This window comes from Arachis duranensis, chromosome 4, assembly GCF_000817695.3.
Source record: "Arachis duranensis cultivar V14167 chromosome 4, aradu.V14167.gnm2.J7QH, whole genome shotgun sequence".
NCBI classification, from domain to species: Eukaryota; Viridiplantae; Streptophyta; class Magnoliopsida; order Fabales; family Fabaceae; genus Arachis; species Arachis duranensis.
Genome location: NC_029775.3, coordinates 110,563,459 through 110,584,421, shown reverse-complemented (window position 1 = coordinate 110,584,421; position 20,963 = coordinate 110,563,459). Strand labels below are relative to the sequence as shown.

The 20,963-nt window shown below is 35.3% G+C and overlaps 1 protein-coding gene across 1 annotated transcript; it reads right to left on the bottom strand.

The window, feature by feature from the left end:
* Positions 1–1,585: 1,585 nt before the first annotated feature.
* On the bottom strand, positions 1,586–18,711 carry LOC107485877 (disease resistance protein Roq1-like). Its single transcript, XM_052259899.1, has 4 exons — positions 18,067–18,711; positions 4,613–5,717; positions 4,155–4,433; positions 1,586–4,057 (listed from the first exon to the last, which is right to left on the bottom strand). The coding sequence occupies exons 1-4, from the start codon at positions 18,552–18,554 to the stop codon at positions 1,967–1,969; spliced, it is 3,963 nt and encodes a 1,320-aa protein (XP_052115859.1). The 5' UTR covers positions 18,555–18,711; the 3' UTR covers positions 1,586–1,966.
* Between the last annotated feature and the right edge of the window lie 2,252 nt (positions 18,712–20,963).

Here is a 20,963-nt window from a genome sequence, read left to right as displayed (position 1 = left end):
AAGGGCCATACCTCTCTTCTCTACCAAAGTTGATCACTTCATCAATCACATCATCTTCAAATATATTTGTCTCATAAATCCATTATCTCAGCTCTTTTGTTCATGTCAAACACTTAACTATAAAAGTCCTTGCACCAGATTATAAATTGTCTTCAGCACTTGAGTTAATTATCTGCATTAATCCTTCATAAAACTTCATCATACATATTTTAAATTTATATATCATTTTCCTGAACATGTCACGAGATTTTTTTATTATAAAAGAAGTTACAGCAATGGGAGGAGAAATTCAATGATTCCTCCAATGTCATGAAACTTTATAGAGCATAATTAATTACATTTATTAGCTTGAAGCAACAAAATTTCCTAATAAATCCATGCCTTTTCAATCAATGTATCATACCTTTAGAAAAATATGTTGTTCGAATCTCTAGTTTAGTAGTTTATGAGATACCTATATCCTATAATTCTATCCCAATTCGCAATTTACTAGTAACTTAATATTAAAGTGTGAAGCATGGTACATTCAATCTATGATTACGACATCAAGATTAACATATCTTTTAGTAATTTCACAAGATGGAAATTTTATTTTTATATCCTTCATACCGTGATTATAAAAGGAAAAAATCTTGCACCAATATTAAGACCACAAATCATTTTCAACAACAATTAGATTGGGAGTTTTCAAATTAAAGGAGGATGCAAAATCAAAACTTGAAAGGTTCCTGCACTGCAAATCCTTTGATACAATTTAAGATGAACTTGATTGAAAAATGGAAGATATAAAGGTATCTAGGCACAAAGAGTTGCTTTTGTCCAATTTATGGAAAAGTGTTTTTGGGTTGCTAGAAAGACAGTTACTCTCTAAATAACATCACTTCTGGCTTAGTCTAAAATGATTGTTTATAATTTCTTACAAAGTAATAATTCTGCTTTCTGTTCACAGGCACGAAACTCTTGTGATGATTAGTGGAGGCAGTGGCATCACCCCTTTTGTGTCTATCATCAGAGAGCTAATATATCTAAACACAAAATTGAGATACAGAACTCCAAAACTTACCTTAATTTGTGCATTTAATAACACCTCTTGTCTCTCAATGTTAGATATGATCCTCCCAAGTTATGGAATCAACAGTGACATTTCTAGTTTGCAACTACAAATTGACGCTTACACACAAGAGAGGAAGACCTTAAACTGAATAATAATCCGATTCCCCTTCAATCCATATGGTTCAAGCCTAACCAAAAAGACTCGCCTATTTCTACTATTTTAGGTCCAAATAGTTGGGTTTGGGTTGGTGCTATAATATCATCTTCTTTCATAATCTTCATTATCCTAATTGGGATGATTAATCATTACTACATTTTCCCTGTTGATCATAACACCAGTAAAATATTTTCATACCCTTTGAAGTCTTCTATCAACATGTTAGTGATATGTGTGTCTATAGCAATGGTTGCAAGTGTAGCTGTTCTTTGGAACAAGAAACAAAATGCCAAAGAAGCAAAGTTACTCGCGACCTCAAGGTGAGTATGGAAAAAATATGCCATTTAAGCTATAACTCGTTGGCATTCTAATAGTCTCTTTTGCTTCTTAGAAAATAAAATCTCTCATAAGGAACATAACAAAAAAGGTAAAAAGGGTTTTAGTTTGACATCATTTTTCTAGAATATTAACATACAAACAATTTCATAATTTATGAATCCAAATAGTCCCATACATGGTTACATCAAACTCAAATTTACACAACACCAGATGCAGATTGACATGGAGTGAATTTACTCCTTGCTGATGTTTCAAGTTTACAGACCCGAAAATCGAGATCACTTTAATTCCTCAGGGAACTAATATCCTTTTAAGTTTCTGGGTATCACATGGCAGTTGGATGGATGCAATGAGCTATGTGAAAAGCTTCAAATCTGGGGAACCATACATTTAATATATTGAGAAACCTGTCATGAGCTATGAGAACTGGGATGCAAAGGGGGGTGGGTGAGAGCTTTTGCGAGATGCCAAATGGCGGATAGGGCCCTCTGCTGTGGCGGTTGGCTCTTCCTCTTGTTCATACTGTGGAGGGGCAACGACGAGCATCTTATTCCCAGAAGTAGAAGGTGAAGAATGTGAGATGATGTCCATAGTTGCTTTCCTTTTCCCAGTTTTTGATTTTGTTTTCTTGAAACCTTCAACGTCTTGCTTAGTCACCCAATGTGCTCCATATCTACGTCCTATATCAAGATGATAATGATAATGTGAACTTACCAATTGGAAGCGATTGTGTTGGCATAACAGCTTACTAAAATAGTAACCGTTCACGCACACAATGAACAAATGATCTGAACAATCGAACACGTCTAAACTCGCGTTGATGAATTCTTTACCGTTGCAGATCACCGATGGATTTTCTGCGTCAATATCTTCTTCAATTTCAATTAGGAAACAGAGAGCAAGTGCGATGGTTTCAATTGAAGGGCAATTCTGCGGGAATGACACTGATACAATACTACCTTCTTCCTGATGCTCAAACCATGCTGGAATTTCCTTCCCATGGATCAACATTTGCAAGACGTCTTCACGATCTTGGCTCGATGATTCTGCAAAGCCACAACACGCCTTTGATATGACATCATCAACATTTGATGCATCTAGTGAATAACAATCCCGTGCGTCTAATTCTCGTAGACTTGATGGAAGCTCTGGTAAAACCTCCAATTGTTTGCAATAAGATAGATCCAGACGTGTAAGTCTGGGAAGTTGATGGATAGTTATTGGAACTCTTAAAAAACTGCTCTCAGATAAATCCAAATCCGTCAACGACGCTAAGTGGCCAATATCATTGGAAAGGGTCGACTCTTCTCTAGATGAGCCAATATCCGAGGAAAGGGTCAGGCTACTCAAAGATGAGCTGTCAGAATCATCATAATCAGCTCTGACTGTGAGGGACTCTAACCCATCAGTTTTCTCTGGAAGACTACCTAACACCAACTTTTTTAGGCCAACGAAACATCCGAGTGATAAGAGAAGACCAGTAATCTTGTAGCACCAAGTTAAGTACAACTCAGACACGCCAGCCAAATTTCCAAGCGTTGGGGATAGCTCTTCTATACCTGTACCTGTCAGATTAAGAATCGATAACTGTTTCATGCATTCCCCAAATTCTGGCAGTCTTCTCAGACTACTGCAGGAGTATAGATCTAGTTTCTCGAGTGAACTCATCTCCAATTTATCTCCAAGTGTTTCAAGTCTCCCACATTGTCTTAAATTCAATTCAACAATCCTCTTGTGGTGTGCCAAAGACGGGTGAATATAATCCAGCTTCTTGCAATTCCAAAGACTAAGTTTTTTAAGATTGGGAGCCCCAGAAAGATCTGGCAGTCCTCTCAAACTACTGCACTCAAATAGATCTAGTTTTTCCAGTAAACTCATCTCCAATTTTTGTCCAAGTGTTTCAAGACTCTTACATTCACCTAAATTCAATTCAACAAGCCTCTTGTGGTGTGCGAGAGACGGGTGAATATAATCCAGCTCCTCGAATTTCTCGAGATCAAGTTTTTTAAGATTGGGAGCCCCCGAAAGATCTGGCAGTCTTCTCAAACTACTGCAGAACCTTAGATCTAGTTTCTCCAGCAAACTCATCTCCAATTTATCTCCAAGTGTTTCAAGACTCCTACATTCACCTAAATTCAATTCAACAAGCCTCTTGTGGTGTGCGAGAGACGGGTGAATATAATCCAGCTTCACGCATTGCCAAAGATCAAGTTTTTTAAGATTGGGAGCCCCAGAAAGATCTGGCAGTCTTCTCAAACTACTGCACTCATATAGATCTAGTTTTTCCAGTAAACTCATCTCCAATTTTTCTCCAAGTGTTTCAAGACTTCTACAGTAACTTAAATTCAATTCAACAAGCCTCTTGTGGTGTACGAGAGACGGGTGAATATAATCCAGCTTCACGCATCCCGAAAGATCAAGTTTTTTAAGATTGGGAGCCCCAAAAAGATCTGGCGTTTGCGTCAGATTGCACCATGACAGAAACAAGTGCTCTAACTTTTTTAGAACCTGAAAAAACATAAAAAAATAAATATCACATGGTTAATATTTATGCTGGAAATGTTACGTAATAAAATTTGATAGAACTGTTGATGAAAAGGTCTACCTTCTTTCCATCCCATAACTCTACAATTTTGCTATAAGACAGATTAATTTCAACAAGTTCATAGCGTTGATGATCTGTAAGGGGCAGAGTTTTCAGTGGACAATATCTCCAGCGAAATACCTTTAATGTACAAGGAATATCGCAGAGAATGGGAGCTTTCACGCCATCTAAAATGAGAAGCTTTAACTGGCACATTTTTGAGAAAGATAAATCTCTCCGATTCACTTCAGTCTCACTATACTTCTTATGTAAAACGATGCCATGAGTTGCTTTAGTTTTCTACACATACACGTAAATAAATAAATAAACAATTAAAAAAACCAATGAAAAAACTATACTGATTGAGATAACCATAAAAACAAAAATAGTTTTTAGTTACCTAGATATAATATCAAAGACATTGTCAAATTCTTATTTTAATTCTATGCATCCTATACTTGAGAAAAATCGACACTTACTTTCTTTTGAGTAAGTACAAATTCAACATCCTCCAAACACCACAATCTGCTACGCTTACAAACATCATTCTGAGATTCCTGAATTACAATTCGTTTGCCCATTTCTTCAAGCAGATCATGCATCCCCAACCAATAATCATAATCATATTTGTCTATAGTGATCAATGATCTATTAATCAAAATATCAATACCGATTTCAGCATCATGACCACATCTTTTTAATATCTCTGTTACATGATGTTTCTCCCATCCTTTAAAGAAACAAGCAATATCTAGAAAAATATCCTTTTCTGTATCTTCTAAACCCTCATAGCTTATTTTCAATACATCAATAATTTCAGAATGTGAAGACTTCTTTATTCTTTCAATAGCACTATACCAAACCGCAATAGTAGGTCTACCATTAAGATAGGGACCCAACACTTTGAGTGCCAATGGAAGACCACCACTGTACTTGACCACTTCTTCAGACAAATCCAAAAACCCTTCTGTAGGCTCCTGCTGTTTAAAGGCTTTCAGACAAAAGAGGTTAAGGGCTTCACTTTCCACTAACCCTTCAACCTTATAAGTTTCATGCACCTCTGGTCCCTTTAGCACCTCTACGTCTCTAGTTGTAATTATTATTCTGCTTCCAGGACCAAACCAATCTCGCTCCCCAGCCAAATCCTCTAATTGTTTTTCATGATTTACATCATCAACAACAAGAAGTACCTTTTTCAGATGTAAAGAGTTTTGAATTACTGTCCTCCCATCATACTTGTTATGAACAGCATTTGAACTTATATTCATTTGATCAAGAAGTTGCTTTTGCAAGTGAGTAATATCTTTTTTCTCACAGTTCTCCCTTACATCGGCAAGAAAGCAAGTAACTTCAAATCTACATCGAATGGTTTCAAAGACAGCTCTAGCAATAGTGGTCTTACCCATGCCACCCATTCCCCATATGCCTATAAAGCGAACATCATTCAATCCAAGGCCTAGGAGAGTAATCACTTGTTTCACTCTTGAATTAATTCCCACAAGATTCTTCATTGAAGATGGCAACTTAGGAATCAATATTTCAAATATATGTTGAGCAATATTTTCCACAAGTACTGCTTCGTCCCTGTTTAGGAAAAGAGAATTTCTTTGTAAGTCTAGCAATACATAAGAAAAATAAAGCAACAAGTTTTATAATAAAAAAGAAATTTTGTAATAAGATAAAGGAAGACAATACAACACAAAACAACTGAAGTTTACAGAAACAATTTTCTTTTACAAAAGTTATTTGTAATAAGCTATATATATTTTTCAGGTAATTTATTCATTTGATATATATTTTTATAAATTTATTTTAATTTGATACCTGATTCATTGAATTATTCTTAGTTAGGAAAAAAGCATGAGAAGTTGGTCTTAATTGATTTTATTTTGATAACACTCATTACTTCCATAGCTTTGCTTTTCTTTCTACTCTCTCTTCTCTCTCTTCAGAATTCGGTCACATCCATCAGGAAAGATGGAAGCACAAACAAGCTATCAGAAGAAAGAAGAAGAAGCTAGGAGCAAGTATGAAGCCATTGTGATGATGGCATCAAGAAAAAAAAATCTGAAGTATGTTGTGGCTGAGATCTTTGCCACTTATGGTAAGAAGTGGTGAGGAAGCCTCAAGCACTCCAGATCTGAAAATGAAAGAAGATCCATTCGGTCAGAGGAAGAAGATCCCTCGGAAGCATGACTCGTCTCTACTTTTGATCAATCACCACAGGAGGTAGCTACTGTAGCTACGTGGAGGAAGAGGCAGAAGATTACTGCAGGAGGAGCTGTCAAGCATCAAGGACTCATCAAGGGCTAGAAATCCTTCTTGGAGTGCAAGTGAAGATGGAAGGCCCGGATTGATGAAGATTGGTGTGAAGGGAAGACACAGAGGTAATTGCATGTTGGGTTTTACATTCGGTTTCCTCTCCTCTCTCTCTGGCCAAACCGATTTTTGATTGAAGAAGAAGAAGTTTAGCTTGGTTCAAGAGTTTCAACCTTGGAGGCTTCTCCTTCTATAAATAAGGGAGAACAGCCAGGGCTTGAAGCAAGAAAAAGAGTGAAAGTACAGTATTCTTATAGCTACCCAAGCTAACAGAAGTTCTTCTCCTTCAATGTTCTTCATTTTGTATTTTTTTGTTTAGTTTTGTCTGTCTTGAGTCTCATGGAAAAAGGCAAACAGTGAGGTTTGTAAGAAAAAGCCATAGAGCGAAAAAAGAGAGAGTATACAAAATTAAAAGAAAAATCCATAGTTGTTCTTAGAAGTCCTTTGTACATCTGTGTTGTGTTTCATGATTCTGTGGGAATCCCCTTGCAAGTTGGGTTAGCACTTAGCAGTTGAAAGTTTGGTAGGTGACCAAGTCAAGTTCAGGATTGGGGTTAGATTCTGGACTTGTCCTAGATAGGAATGGTAGTTCCTAGGGAGAATTGGTGTATGTAATCATGATGATTATAGTGAAATTTCATCATTGTTGTGATAGAGACTGGATGTAAGCTGCATTGCACTTGGCAGCTGAACCAGGATACTTCGTGGTGTGATTCTCTCTTTCTCTTCTACTCCATCTCTGTTTCTGCTGCATACGAGATAAAACTGAAAAATATCTTTTACCTGGTTACGAGATAAAAAGAAAAAGTCTCGTGGCTAGGTACGAGACAAAAAGCAAAAAAAGTCTCCAGAAGTTAATTCAAAGGCCAGCAAGTGTTACTAAGCAAAAATAGGGCTAAGATTCAACCCCCTTCTCTTAGCCACTGATAACCATAAATTCGTATCAGAGCTTAGTCTCAAAGAGATCAAGCTTTGCAGCTTGGAGAAAAAATTCAGATGGCAGAAAACAGTGGCTCAAACCTGGTGTCCTATAATCTGACAGAAGGACAGTCAAGCAACAGACCCCTCTTTTCAATGGGAAGAACTACACCTATTGGAATGAGAGAATGAAGATTTCTGTGCAAGCAGTAGATTACAGACTCTGGAAGATCATTCTGGAGGGTCCTCAATTTCCAACCACCACAAGTGCCAAAGGAGTAGTCTCTCTTAAAGCCGAAGCCAGTTGGACTGAAAGACAGAAAGAAGGTGGAGCTCAATGCCAAGGCTATCAACTTGCTCAACTGTGCAATCAGCTTCGAGGAGTACCGACGGGTATCACGATGCACAACGGCAAAGGAAATCTGGGACAAACTTCAAGTCACTCATGAAGGAACCACCATAGTGAAGAAGACAAGGATAAATATGCTGAACAGAGAATATGAAATGTTCTCAACGAAGGAAGAAAAATCAATAGATGAAATGTTTGAAAGATTCAACATCATCATTGTTGGCTTGGATGCTATGGGGATAAAGTATCCTGAATCTGTGCTTGTGAGGAGAGTTTTGAGAAGTCTTACAAAAGAGTGGAAAACTAAGACATTAATAATATCTGAGAATAGTGGTCTTGACTCTATGACATATGATGATTTGAGAGGAAATTTACTTGCTTTTAAAAATACTTATTTGAAAAAAGATTCAAAAAGAAAAGGAATAGCTCTTACATCTGTTTCTAACCCCATGGATGATGAATCCAGTGATAATTCCTCTGAAAATGAATTTGTTTTGTTTGCAAAAAATTCAAGAAAATGGTGAAACTGAAGGAGAGAAGCAAGGGAAGCAGCTCAAGGAAACAAAAGAAATATTTCAGCAAGGTGATATGCTACAACTGCAAAGAGACGGGGCACTTCAAATCCGATTGCCCTAAGTTGAAGAAGGAGGAGAAGCCAAAAAGGGGAAAGAAAAAGGGACTAATGGCTTCTTGGGAGGACTTGGAAAATGACTCAGAAGATGATGAAGAATCAGAAACTAAGTCCCAACCATGTCTCATGGCAGATCATGTTGAACATGTAGTTTTTCATAACCCTGACACTGAAGATCTTCACCTCATGATAGACCACCTTTCTGAAAAAAAATTAGATGCTTCTTGCTTGATAACCAAGATCTTGAATTACAAATCACCATTCTTAAAGCTGAAAATAGTTTTCTCAAAGATAAATTAAGGGAGACTGAAACTGCCGTTGAACTTATTGAAGAAAACAAGCAGTTAAAAGCTCAACTTAAAAGTTGTGAATTTCACCATTTTGTGACTGCAAATCTGAATTACTTTGAAGAGAATGATTGGTTGCATAAAGAGATAAGAAGACTTAAAGAAGACTTAGCCAAGTTTACTCAAAGTTCTGAAAATCTAAATCAAATCTTGGCTAGTCAAAAACCTCTTTATGATAAAGCTGTTCTGGATTTTCATAAAACTTTGAAATATGTTGAGAAACCTTCTTTTGTAAACATGGCTTCATCTTCTAATGATATAAGGTTTCAAAACCCAACAAGTTTTAACAAAACAACAACTCCAAGGTTTTGTAGATTGTGCAACCGGAATTGTCACTTTCCCATTCAATGTTTTTTTTATTGAAAGAATGATTGGAAACAAAGTTTGTAAAGTTGTTTGTGATTACAATGGCTTGGGACAAAGGAGATGGTTTAACGTTAAAGGATCTAAAAAGATTTGGATACCTAAGGTCACCTGAGCTTATTTTGTAGGTGTGTCTAGCATCCAAGCGGAAGGACAATATGTGGTACATGGACAGCGGATGCTCTAGGCATATGACCGGAAAGGCAACCTTTTTCACTAAACTTGATGAGTATGATGGAGGGTTTGTCACTTTCGGTGATTATGGTAAAGAAAAAATAGTGGCCATTAGAAAAGTTGGTAAAAGTTTCTCTTCTTCTATAAATGATGTTCTTCTTGTTGGTGGTTTGAAACATAACTTACTAAGTGTTAGCCAATTATGTGATCTTGGATATGAAGTTATTTTTAGAAAATTGGTGTGTTTAGTTATTTGTGAAAAATCTGGGAATATTTTGTTTGAGGCTAAAAGGTGCAATAATGTGTATGGATTGACTCTTGACAATTTGAAAGATCAAAAAATGACATGTTTACCTCTCTTGAATCTGAAAAATGGCTTTGGCATAAGAAATTGGATCATGCTAGCATGTACCAAATTTCTAAGCTAGTCAAGAAAAACTTGGTTAGAGGAATTCCAAATATTAAATTTGATAAGGATCTTACTTGTGATGCTTGCCAATTAGGCAAAAAAGTAAAATCCTCTTTTAAACCAAAAGATGGAATTTCAACCAAGAAGCCATTAGAAATATTACATACTGATCTTTTTGGTCCAACAAGAACTCAAAGTTTAGGAGGCAAACACTATGGTTTAGTGGTAGTGGATGATTACTCTAGATTCGGTTGGGTACTTTTTCTTACTCATAAGAATGATGCTTTTAATGCCTTCTCAACCCTTTGCAAAAGAATTCAAAATGAAAAAGATTTGAAAATAGCCCACTTAAGAAGTGATCGCGAAAAAGAATTTGAAAATCAAGATTTTGAAAAATTCTGTGATGATTTTGGAATTGGTCATAACTTTTCATGCCCTAGAACCCCTCAAAAAAATGGGGTGGTTGAAAGAAGGAATAGAAGCCTTCAAGAAATGACTAGCGCTATGTTATGTGAAAATAAGGTTCCAAAATTTCTATGGGCTGAAGCTGTAAATACAGCTTGTTATATTTTGAATAGGACTATCATTAGAAAAGGGTTAAAGAAAACTCCTTATGAGCTATGGAAAGGAACCCCTCCTAATCTTAAGTATTTCCATGTTTTTGGATGCAAATATTTTGTACTTAACAATAAAGAAAATCTTGGTAAATTTGATCCAAAAGCCTATGAGGGAATGTTCGTTGGATACTCCACCACTAGTAAGGCTTATAGAATTTACCTCAAAGAACATAGAATCATAGAGGAATCCATACACGTATCTTTTTGTGATTCTAATTCAATTTTCAGTGTTGTGGTAGAAGATGATACAGATTGTGAAGATGCTATCAACAAGGAAGCGAGTGAAGAAAATCCCAAATTGATCCCAATTGAAGAATCTGTCCGTCCAATTTTGTCTCATCAGGATGGAGGAGACATTTCTATTTTGTCTCCTGAGCCAGCAAGAGAATCTGGAATAGAACAACTCGCTGAAGCTCATCAAAGCTCAACATCACTCCGGAAACCAAGAGAATGGAAGTCCATGAGGGGTTATCCTCATGACTTTATCATTGGTGATCCCTCACAAGGTGTAACAATAAGATCCTCAACCAAAAAACAAACCAAACAAAGCAATCTTGCTTTCTTGTCACAAATGGAGCCTAATAATGTGAAGCAAGCTCTTGAAGATCCTTCTTGAGTCAAAGCCATGCAAGAAGAACTGGCTCAATTTGACAAGAATGATGTTTGGACACTAGTACCTCTTCCGAATGGTAAGAAGGTAACGGGTACTAAGTGGGTTTTCAAAAATAAATTGGGTGAGGACGGTAAGGTTGTTCGTAACAAGGCTAGATTAGTGGCCCAAGGTTATGACCAAGAAGAGGGTATTGATTTTGATGAGTCTTTTGCTCCGGTAGTAAGAATGGAAGCAATTAGGTTGCTTCTTGCCTATGCTGCCCATAAAGATTTTAAAATGTTCCAAATGGATGTCAAATGTGCTTTCCTTAATGGCTTTATAGATAGAGAAGTGTTTGTGGCACAACCCCCCGGTTTTGAAGATAAAGAATTTTCAAATCATGTTTTCAAACTTTCAAAGGCCCTTTATGGCCTTAGGCAAGCTCCAAGAGCTTGGTATGAAAGGCTTAGTGCCTTCTTGTTGGAAAATCACTTTCAAAGGGGTACCACAGACACAACTTTATTCATTAAAGCATCTAATGATGATATACTCCTAGTTCAAGTTTATGTGGATGATATACTACTTTATTTATTAAAGCATCTAATGATGATATTCTTCTTGTTCAAATTTATGTGGATGATATAGTCTTTAGATCGGTCAATGAATCCTTGTGTGAAGAGTTTGGAAAACTTATGACTAGTGAGTTTGAAATGAGTTTAATTGGAGAACTAACATTCTTTCTTGGTCTCTAAATTAAACAAACTCCTAGTGGCACTTTTATTCACCAAGGAAAGTATGCTAAAGAATTAATCAAAATATTTGGCCTAGAAAATTCCAAACCTATGCGAACACCTATGCATCCAAACACTAAACTTGAAAAGGATGATGATGGCAAAGATATGGATGAAATATGGTATAGAGGAATGATAGGTTCACTCATGTATCTTACCTCCTCTAGACCGGATATTATTCAAAGTGTGGGTGTATGTTCGAGATTTCAATCTCACCCAAAGGAATCCCATCTTTCGGCCGTTAAACGCATCATTAGATATATAAGGGAATATGTGAATATGGCTTATGGTATCCTAAATCTGATGATTCTTGTGCAGTGGGATTTTGTGATGCAGATTATGCGGGAGATCGGGTGGATAGAAGGAGCACATCTGGCATGTGTTGCTTCCTTGGAAGCTCACTTAACATGTGGTCTAGCAAAAAATAAGCCACAGTGGCTCTATCCACAGCCGAAGCTGAATATATTTCTGCATCTGCATGTTGTTCACAATTAATTTAGTTGAAAACTCAGTTGGAGGATTACAAATTAAAAATCAATAGTATACCCTTGTTTTGTGACAATATGAGTGCTATAAACATTTCTAAAAACCCTATTCTGCACTCAAGAACCAAGCACATTGAAATCAAATATCATTTTATTAGAAAACATGTACAAAAGGGTACTATTGATATTCAATTTGTAAAATCCAAAGAACAACTTGCTAACATCTTTACTAAACCCTTGTGTGAAGACATATTCTGCTCTCTAAGAAATAGTCTAGGAATGTTAGAATTAAATTATATTGACAATTTGTGAAATTTTTTATTCTGTTTGGTTTTGTCTCGTAGGAAAGCAGGAGACAAATTTGAGGACGTGATGAACTGGCCATTGATACAGGGGGAGACTGATTCTGATATTAATGATCATGGGCCCAACCAAATCTTCTTTGACCATCCATTACTCTGGCCCATTTCCTTTTGTTCCTCAAAATTTTTTAATCATACCTTTAGGGAAGTTGTCATATCAAAGCTTGTAGGAAGGAGTTGTTGTCAAATCAAAATCTTTTTCCTTCCCTCATCCCTTGATTCTAGGAGCTAACCTTTCATTTTTAATTTTAAACTCTTTCCTTGGATAACCGTGCCACTTAATGGTCCATTAACCATTAACCTTCTCTCTCTACTCAGCATTAAATGCTCTCATAACCCCCACCTCTCTCCAATCTCTTCGATCTCTCTTCATCTTCCCTCTCCCTTCTCTATTTTTCATAACCTGAAAAAAAGGTTGCACCAAAGAGAAGTAGCCGAACCCCTTTCACCAAAAATCCTCCATTATCTTCTACCCCTCAAACACATATTCACATTCACATACACTCAACGTCCTCCTCATCACCATCCTCCTACTCAACCGAAACTATGAGAAAGAAGGTTATTCATCCAAGGCAGTCATCTCGAAAGAAAGGAAAGGAAAAGGAACCAGTGATCGAAGAAGAAGATGAATCCTCTCTACCTCATTCACCTCCAAAGAAAGCAACTCCACATGCTTTTGGCCGCAGCTCTCAGTGAGGAAAAGCTTACGTGCTTCGTAACACCAGGGAACCACCAAATTCGGAATCAATTGATTGCAAGAATAAGTACAACAAAGGTCACTTACACTTTGATCCAGGAAGATTCAATTCATGTGCTTCATATGAGTTTCATAATGAAGTCCTGAAGAAGCGTCACTTATGTGCATCCCATATAATGAACTTGGAATCCCTTGCTGCAAAAGGAATCAACTTTATCACTCTCTTTTATAATCTGAAATGGACTCCCTTGTTCAGCATTCAGAAACCTGTGTACCCTGCCTTGGTTCGTGAGTTATATGCAAACATGAGGTTTATTGATGGCGCTATTCATTTATATGTCAAGCGGGTTCACATGTCTCTAAACAGAGAAATAATCAGTGCTGCTTTGGGATATGTTGATGAAGGAGCAGCTGCTTATATGATGAAAAAATGGGACTCGTAAAGTAGGGGTCACGTACCAGATTGCTGTGAATCAAACTTGCGAAAACTTCTCTGCTTTGGATGGCACGATTCTGACTCACAAGGCTCTTGGTCCTAAAAGAGCGCTTCTTCACAGAATCATCACTCACATTCTGATGCCTCAGAGTGGTTCACACCACAGAGTAATTGTTTATGATACTTTAGTGCTTTTTGCTATTATTACTTCATCTCCTATCTCTTTTGCATATCTCATGGTGAGACACATGTGGGAGTGTGTTAGAAGTAACAAAAAGGCTAATCTTCTCTATGGAATATTTCTTACATGCATCTTTGAATATTTTAATGTTGACCTAACTAATGAGGCTGTAGAAAACAAAGTTTCCATAATAAAGGGAGGAGGTGTTTCGGGTTCTATGAAAGGCAACAAAGGCAAACGCTCTGTGCCAACTGCATCTTCTGAGAGTGATCTAGAAAGTCGCCCTACCGAGCCAGCAAAGGTTGGAGAATCCATCAAAGAGGTCCTCACTGAAATCTCAAATATGTCAAAATTAATGGTGCAATCCTACAAGGCTGCTCGAAAGCAGGCATATGAGAATGAAAAAGCCTGGACCAAATGTAAAAAAAGAGTGAATCTGATGCTTCAGAATCTTGAAAAAGACATGGGGCTGCTGATGAAAATGATGAATCTGGCTCTGAGTATAACCTTTTTTATGATTGATCTATTTGTCACTTGTTGAACTCTGGCTCTGTTTTGTTATTTTGGTATTTTGTATGCTGTTGGATACTCTGGATCACTGTTATTGTGTTAAACTCTTGGATATTCTGGTTCTAGTTATTTGCATACCATTGCTATTTGTTTTTGCAGGTTCCCCATTGATGACAAAAGGGGGAGGAAAAGCTGAAAAATTGAAAGAAACAGGGGCTGAAATCATTTTTGATTCATGATTACCCCTATGCATAAACTCTATGTTCTAATGATTATGATTTGTTTTGTTGAAATGTTTGCTACATTTGGAACTTAGTTATGTTTGATAATTCTCTTGTGCTCTGATATGTTGAATGAATGCTGGATAATTTTTTTGCTCTGATATGATTCTGGTTGATTGAAAAAGTTTTTCTTGCCATAAACTGATATTTTTTAGCTCTGATATGATGGCTGGAATTTTTTCTTTACTTAATCAAATGATTTGGCAGCAACTTTTTGAGAATTATCAAATGTGTTTTTGGGTGCTATGTACTCTGTACTTAAACATTATGTTTGTATTGAGCAGAAAAATATTTATATGATAACAAATCAGTTTTGCTTATCACTTCACTTATGCTCATAAATCAAGCGGTTCAACATGATTTAAATATTTCATATGTTGAATACATAGTTGCCTTAAGCTTGTTTTTAAAAGTTATAGGTAAAGCTTCCTTTGGTAAAATGGCATATATTTAGGGGGAGCTAGGTAACAGTTGGAAATGGGGAGGAATCCTAATCTTCAAAGGGAGTACTTTAATCTTTAATCTCTTTCTATTTTAAGTTTTAATAATGTTTGTCATCAAGGGGGAGATTGATGAGTTTGAAAAACTCCAAATTAAATTGATGATGATCAAATATTATTAATATAATTAATTACAAAATTATTAATTTGAGCTTTAATTTCATATTTGCTAATTAATAATTTTGATTACTTGCAGATTTTGTGCTGGGCTGAAAAGAAAGAAAAATTAGCAAGCCCAATGTGAATCTAATATTCAGCCTTAGTTCAAAAATGTTTAAGGTGTTATGGCTGAAGCAGTATTCTATTAATTGGGCCAGAATCTTAGTAAACAAAGCCTAAAAATAAAGTCTTGGTACAAGACCAAATATGCTTGGTCCGAAAATTAAAAGAAAAGAAAGCAAAGATTGAATGCTTAGTGATTTGATGGTATTAATTGAAGCTTACACGCTATCAGGCAAAAAGCATGGGAAGTTGGTCTTAATTGATTTTATTTTGATAACACTCATTATTTCCATAGCTTTGCTTTTCTTTCTACTCTTTCTTCTCTCTCTTTAGAATTCGGTTACATCCATCAGGAAAGATGGAAGCACAAACAAGCTATAAGAAGAAAGAAGAAGAAGCTAGGAGCAAGCATGAAGCCATTGTGATGATGGCATCAAGAAAAAAAAAATCTGAAGTATGTTGTGGCTGAGATCTTTGCCACTTATGATAAGAAGTGGTGAGGAAACCTCAAGCACTCCAGATCCGAAAATGGAAGAAGATCTATTCGGTCAGAGGAAGAAGATCCCTGGAAAGCATGGCTCGTCTCTACTTTTGATCAACCACCACAGGAGGTAGCTACTGTAGCTACGTGGAGGAAGAGGCAAAAGATTAGAGCAGGAGGAGCTGTCAAGCATCAAGGACTCATCAAGGACTAGGAATCCTTCTTGGAGTGCAAGTCAAGATGGAAGGCCCAGATTGATGAAGATTGGTGTGAAGGGAAGACACAAAGGTAATTGCATGTTGGGTTTTACATTCGGTTTCCTCTCCTTTCTCTCTGGCCGAACCGGTTTTTGCTTGAAGAAGAAGAAGTTTAGCTCGGTTCAAGAGTTTCAACCTTGGAAGCTTCCCCTTCTATAAATAAGGGAGAACAGCCAAGGCTTGAAGCAAGGAAAAGAGTGAAAGCACAGTATTTTTATAGCTACTCAGGCTAAGAGAAGTTCTTCTCCTTCAATGTTCTTCATTTTGTATTTTTCTGTTTAGTTTTGTCTGTCTTGAGTCTCATGGAAAAAGGCAAACATTGAGGTTTGTAAGAAAAAGTCATAGAGCGGAAAAAAGCAGAGTATACAAAATTAAAAGAAAAAGCCATAGATGTCCTTAGAGGTCCTTTGTACATCTGTGTTGTGTTTCATGATTTTGTGGGAATCCCCTTACAAGTTGGGTTAGCACTTAGCAGTTGAAAACTTGGTAGGTGACCAAGTCAAGTTCAGGATTGGGGTTAGATTCTGGACTTGTCCCAGATAGGAAGGGTAGTTCCTAGGGAGAATTGGTGTATGTAATCATGATGATTATGGTGAAATTTTATCATTGTTGTAATGGAGACTGGATATAGGCTGCATTGCACTTGGCAGCTGAATCAGGATACTTCGTGGTGTGATTCTCTCTTTCTCTTCTACTCCATCTCTGTTTCTGTTGCATACGAGATAAAACTGAAAAATATCTCTTGCCTGATTATGAGATAAAAAGAAAAAGTCTCGTGGCTAGGTATGAGACAAAAAGCAAAAAAAGTCTCCGGAAGTTAATTCAAAAGCCAGCAAGTGTTACTAAGAAAAAATGGGACTAAGATTCAACCCTCCTTCTCTTAGCCATTGATAACAATCAAATATAAAATTAGAGACTAATTTAATAGTTAAATTTTGTTAAAATTTAATTTATTTTTACAAAAAAAATATTTTTTGGAATTAATTTGGATTATTACGTTGTATTTTTAGCATTTATTATCAACAACATTCTATCTATTTTTATCATATAAAAATTGATACAAATCTATTATATAAAATGAGCTTATGATGACATATTGGTTTTTATGATTGTGTCACGCCAGTAATTTTATATAGATGGTAATTTTATAATTTTACAAAATAAAAAAAAATTTCTATATAATAATGATACAAAATAATTAAATTTAATAGCTATTATTATTCTATTAAATTAAAAAATAATGATTAAATATAATTAATATCTATATTGAAACTATAATAATTCAAAAATTTTAACATTAACCCACATATTATCTCATTAATTTTTAAATAATATAATATTTTTAAATTTATATTATATAATATAATTAATTTAAAAATATTAATATTATTTAAATTAATTCCAGTGTGGTATCATATTATTTTATTACGAGCGAGATCTTTATTTAATATGTAATTTCAAGAAAAAAATTGTGGTAGACGAAAATAATTATAATTATTATTCCATCATTATATTTAAACTCAATTTTATAGTAATTCGTTCACAGTGTGATTGTATCTACGTTGAAGAAGAAAAGAAATTATTCCATGTATTACTATAAACTTTAATTCAAATATTTATTTTTGAAAAAAAAATCTATTAAAGATTGATTTGTCTAACTGAATGAAAAGAAATAAAAAGCTAATTTGACAATAAATTTTTTCTAAGAACGAAAATTATGAATGTAGAGTAGATATATATGGTTTAAATCTGTTTTGCAAAACAAATCATATGAACCAGAATATAATTAGTTATTATTTAATTTTATTTTTCAATTAAAAATTGATATGTATATGAAAAAAAATTTAAACATTATGGCTAATTTTTAGTATACTGTTACCATCGTTGCTTAAACATTGCATTCTATTTGCTTTAGAAAAATATTTAAAATGTAGTATTACAAAATAATAATACTATAGCAGATAAATTGTAGTAATAAGAAGAGTAATAAGTTAATGACTAGTTAGCTTACTTATTTTTGGAGGTCCAACCAGAATGAGCAGCAACTTGTGTTAGCGCCTCTCTCCATCTCTTGACTTTCTCACGGTCATGTCGCTCTTCGTGTTTCTTGAAAGCTTCCTCAAAGGTTCCTCTTTGGTGCCTCACATCACAAGGCTCCACACCGTAGAATACTGCCTTGATCTGTAGTCCCACCTGGTTCTGACACTCAATGATCTTTTGGAGCTCGTCCAAGCACCAACTGGAGAAAGCGTAGTCCCGTGAGAAAACAATGACTGCAAACATGGACTCTTCAATTGCTTTGAGGAGTTCTTTTGAAATAACATGGCCTTTGCGAAGGTTTTTGTCATCTTTGTAGGTTGTGATTCCCTTCCTGTTGAGGGCCGCATAGAGATGGCCAGTGAAGCCAGTGCGAGTGTCTTCTCCTCTGAAACTCAAGAACACGTGATAGGTGCATGATCGTCGTGGTGGGATTGAAGCGGAAGAAGAGGCGGATGCCATAGTTTGAAGGTTGAAGAGAAGTGAATTGTGGTGTATGTGCGTATGTATGTGGTTAACACTAAACTGTTAATTAATTAATAACAAATTGTTTGTGAAGAGAGAAAGGAAAGTAAGCGGAAGCTGCTGGGTGCGAATACATGCCCACAAATGTAAATGAATTTCATTTATTTATTTATTTCGAATAAAATAATAATAATAATTAAACTATATAGTCATCTCTTCTTTATCATTCCAAGTAAAGCGCGTAGAAATTAATAAATGAAGCGAACCAATTTGGCATTTTCAATGGAGGACCAATTTGATTATGGGATAAAACTTGACGAACCAATTTGATTATTGTTTCTATTTAGAAATCAATTTAAAAAACTATTTGTACTATTAAATTCAAAAGTTATGTTATGATATCTGGAAGCTACTGCTTAGACGACTTGATATGAAAAAATTCAACGAGACCTATTTAGAATAAGTAAAAATTTGCCTAATTGATGGCTTATCATACAATCTGATATATAAATAAATAAAGACTTTTTTAAATCAATAAATAAAGTTGATTTTAAGAAAACATTTTAAAAGAAATTGAATTTGAAGGATTGCTTTTGAAAATTGAAACTGAAAGGGTCAAATGTGGGGGTTTTTGTTTCTGGACACAAGGAAATGAGGCAGGAGGTAGCGGCATTTAATTTGGCTGAAAATCTGCACTTTGAGTCCTTTAGCTTTTAACTGTTGATTTTACTTGTATTGCTAAAAAAATGTAAAATGCTTAGTTATTAACCAGAGTTGATCTTAGTTAGCTTATTTTGAGTTAGAATTTTGTTATTTTTTGATAGTCTAAATTGGTTATGTAACAAATGTTAGATCCTAGTTCCTAGCTACCACCAATGACAATGCGTTTAAATTCTAATAGTCTCCTTTGCTTCTAGAAAATAAAATCTGTCATAAGGAACACAATAAAAAAAAAAAAAAAGATAAAAAGGTTTTTTAGTTCCATATCTTTTTTTTAGAATATTAACATACAAACAGTTTAATATTTTATAAATCTAAATCATTTCATACATGGTTACATCAAACTCAAATTTATATAACACCAGATGCAAATTGACATGGACTAAATTTGTGCATTGCCAAGGTTTCCACAGCTTTTAAGCACTGAAATTTTAAGTTTCCAGACCCAGAAAAACGAAATCACTTCAGTTCTTGGTCAAACTTATATTTGTATACTTCATTTCTTCAAAAACTAATCAAAATTGGAAAAAGAAAAAGCGAAAATATTATTAGCTTTCAAAGTTATCTTTCTGACAAATTTAAATATAGGATTGATGCAATGATGCTTCAATTCAAGCAGAGTGTTCTGTTAATACTACTATTAGGATCGTATGGTTGTAATATTATAATAATAATAATTTTAAGATATATTTTCCCCCTATTACTACTATTAGAAGTTGTGTAAAAAAGCAAGAAAACTTCGTATAAAAAGTGTCTTCATCGATGGCATTAGAAGGCAGGTAGAAATTATTATGGTTGGACACTGATGAACACGAAAATAAAGTAAATGGAGCCTACATGTCCAACATCTAATTAACGAGTGACGTCAAATATAGCATCCTTTTTCCTCTTGGCAAGATCATTGTTGTCTCACATTTCCAACTCCCAACACTTGTGTCTTCAATTACCTAAAAACAATGAGTTGAAGGCCGTGAAGTGAAACGATTTCGCAATCACTGAATGGAAGCACATGCAAAGCAGATATTGTTTGAAGAAAAAATTTAATTAGACATGTGTAATTATGTTTCTTATCGGTTAGTTAATTATGAGTAGTAGGAAATCTGTTATGAAGTAAGCATCAAGTATATAATCACCCTCCATTTCGGTAATGAATGAGAAAATCATACTCATTTCTCATGATTCACCTTCTCTAATCTAAGTAACTAGTGCACTAACAATGTAAATGAGAAGTAGCGATAGCAGAATCAATAAGTTCCACTATGAATGTTGAACTATCAGAATTCAGAAGCATAGCTAATATATACAAATGGTTTGCTCATGCTTTTACAATAAAAGACATATTACAAGATGTGTATTAAGAAGTCAAAAGTGACATAAAGAACAATTAATAGCATCCCCAAACATATATACACCCTTCACTTGCTGTGTTTGAGCCGGAGATTTACATTTATTTCTGGGTTCATATCCCAGCTGGATAGATGCAATGAGGTGTGTCAAAAGCTTCAGATCTGGGGAACCATTTAGCTGAAGAGATCTAGGCTTGGTAATGATACATGTAAGTATGTAACATATTGAGAAACTTGTGCCAAGAACTATGAGAACTAAGTGCTGTGGGAACTGGGACGCAAAGGGAAGAGAGGTAAGAGTTCAAATGGGTCAGAGCTATGAGAAGTTGACAACTAAGTG

What these genes read in the sequence shown, in the direction of transcription:
- LOC107485877 (XM_052259899.1), bottom strand. Translation starts at nt 18,554, where the DNA reads ATGGCATCCGCCTCTTCTTCCGCTTCAATCCCACCACGACGATCATGC. An exon ending in TTGTACTTACTCAAAAGAAA is followed by an intron (nt 4,434 to 4,612) that starts GTAAGTGTCGAT and finishes GTGTATGTGTAG; the next exon opens with AAAACTAAAGCAACTCATGG. An exon ending in AGTTATGGGATGGAAAGAAG is followed by an intron (nt 4,058 to 4,154) that starts GTAGACCTTTTC and finishes ATGTTTTTTCAG; the next exon opens with GTTCTAAAAAAGTTAGAGCA.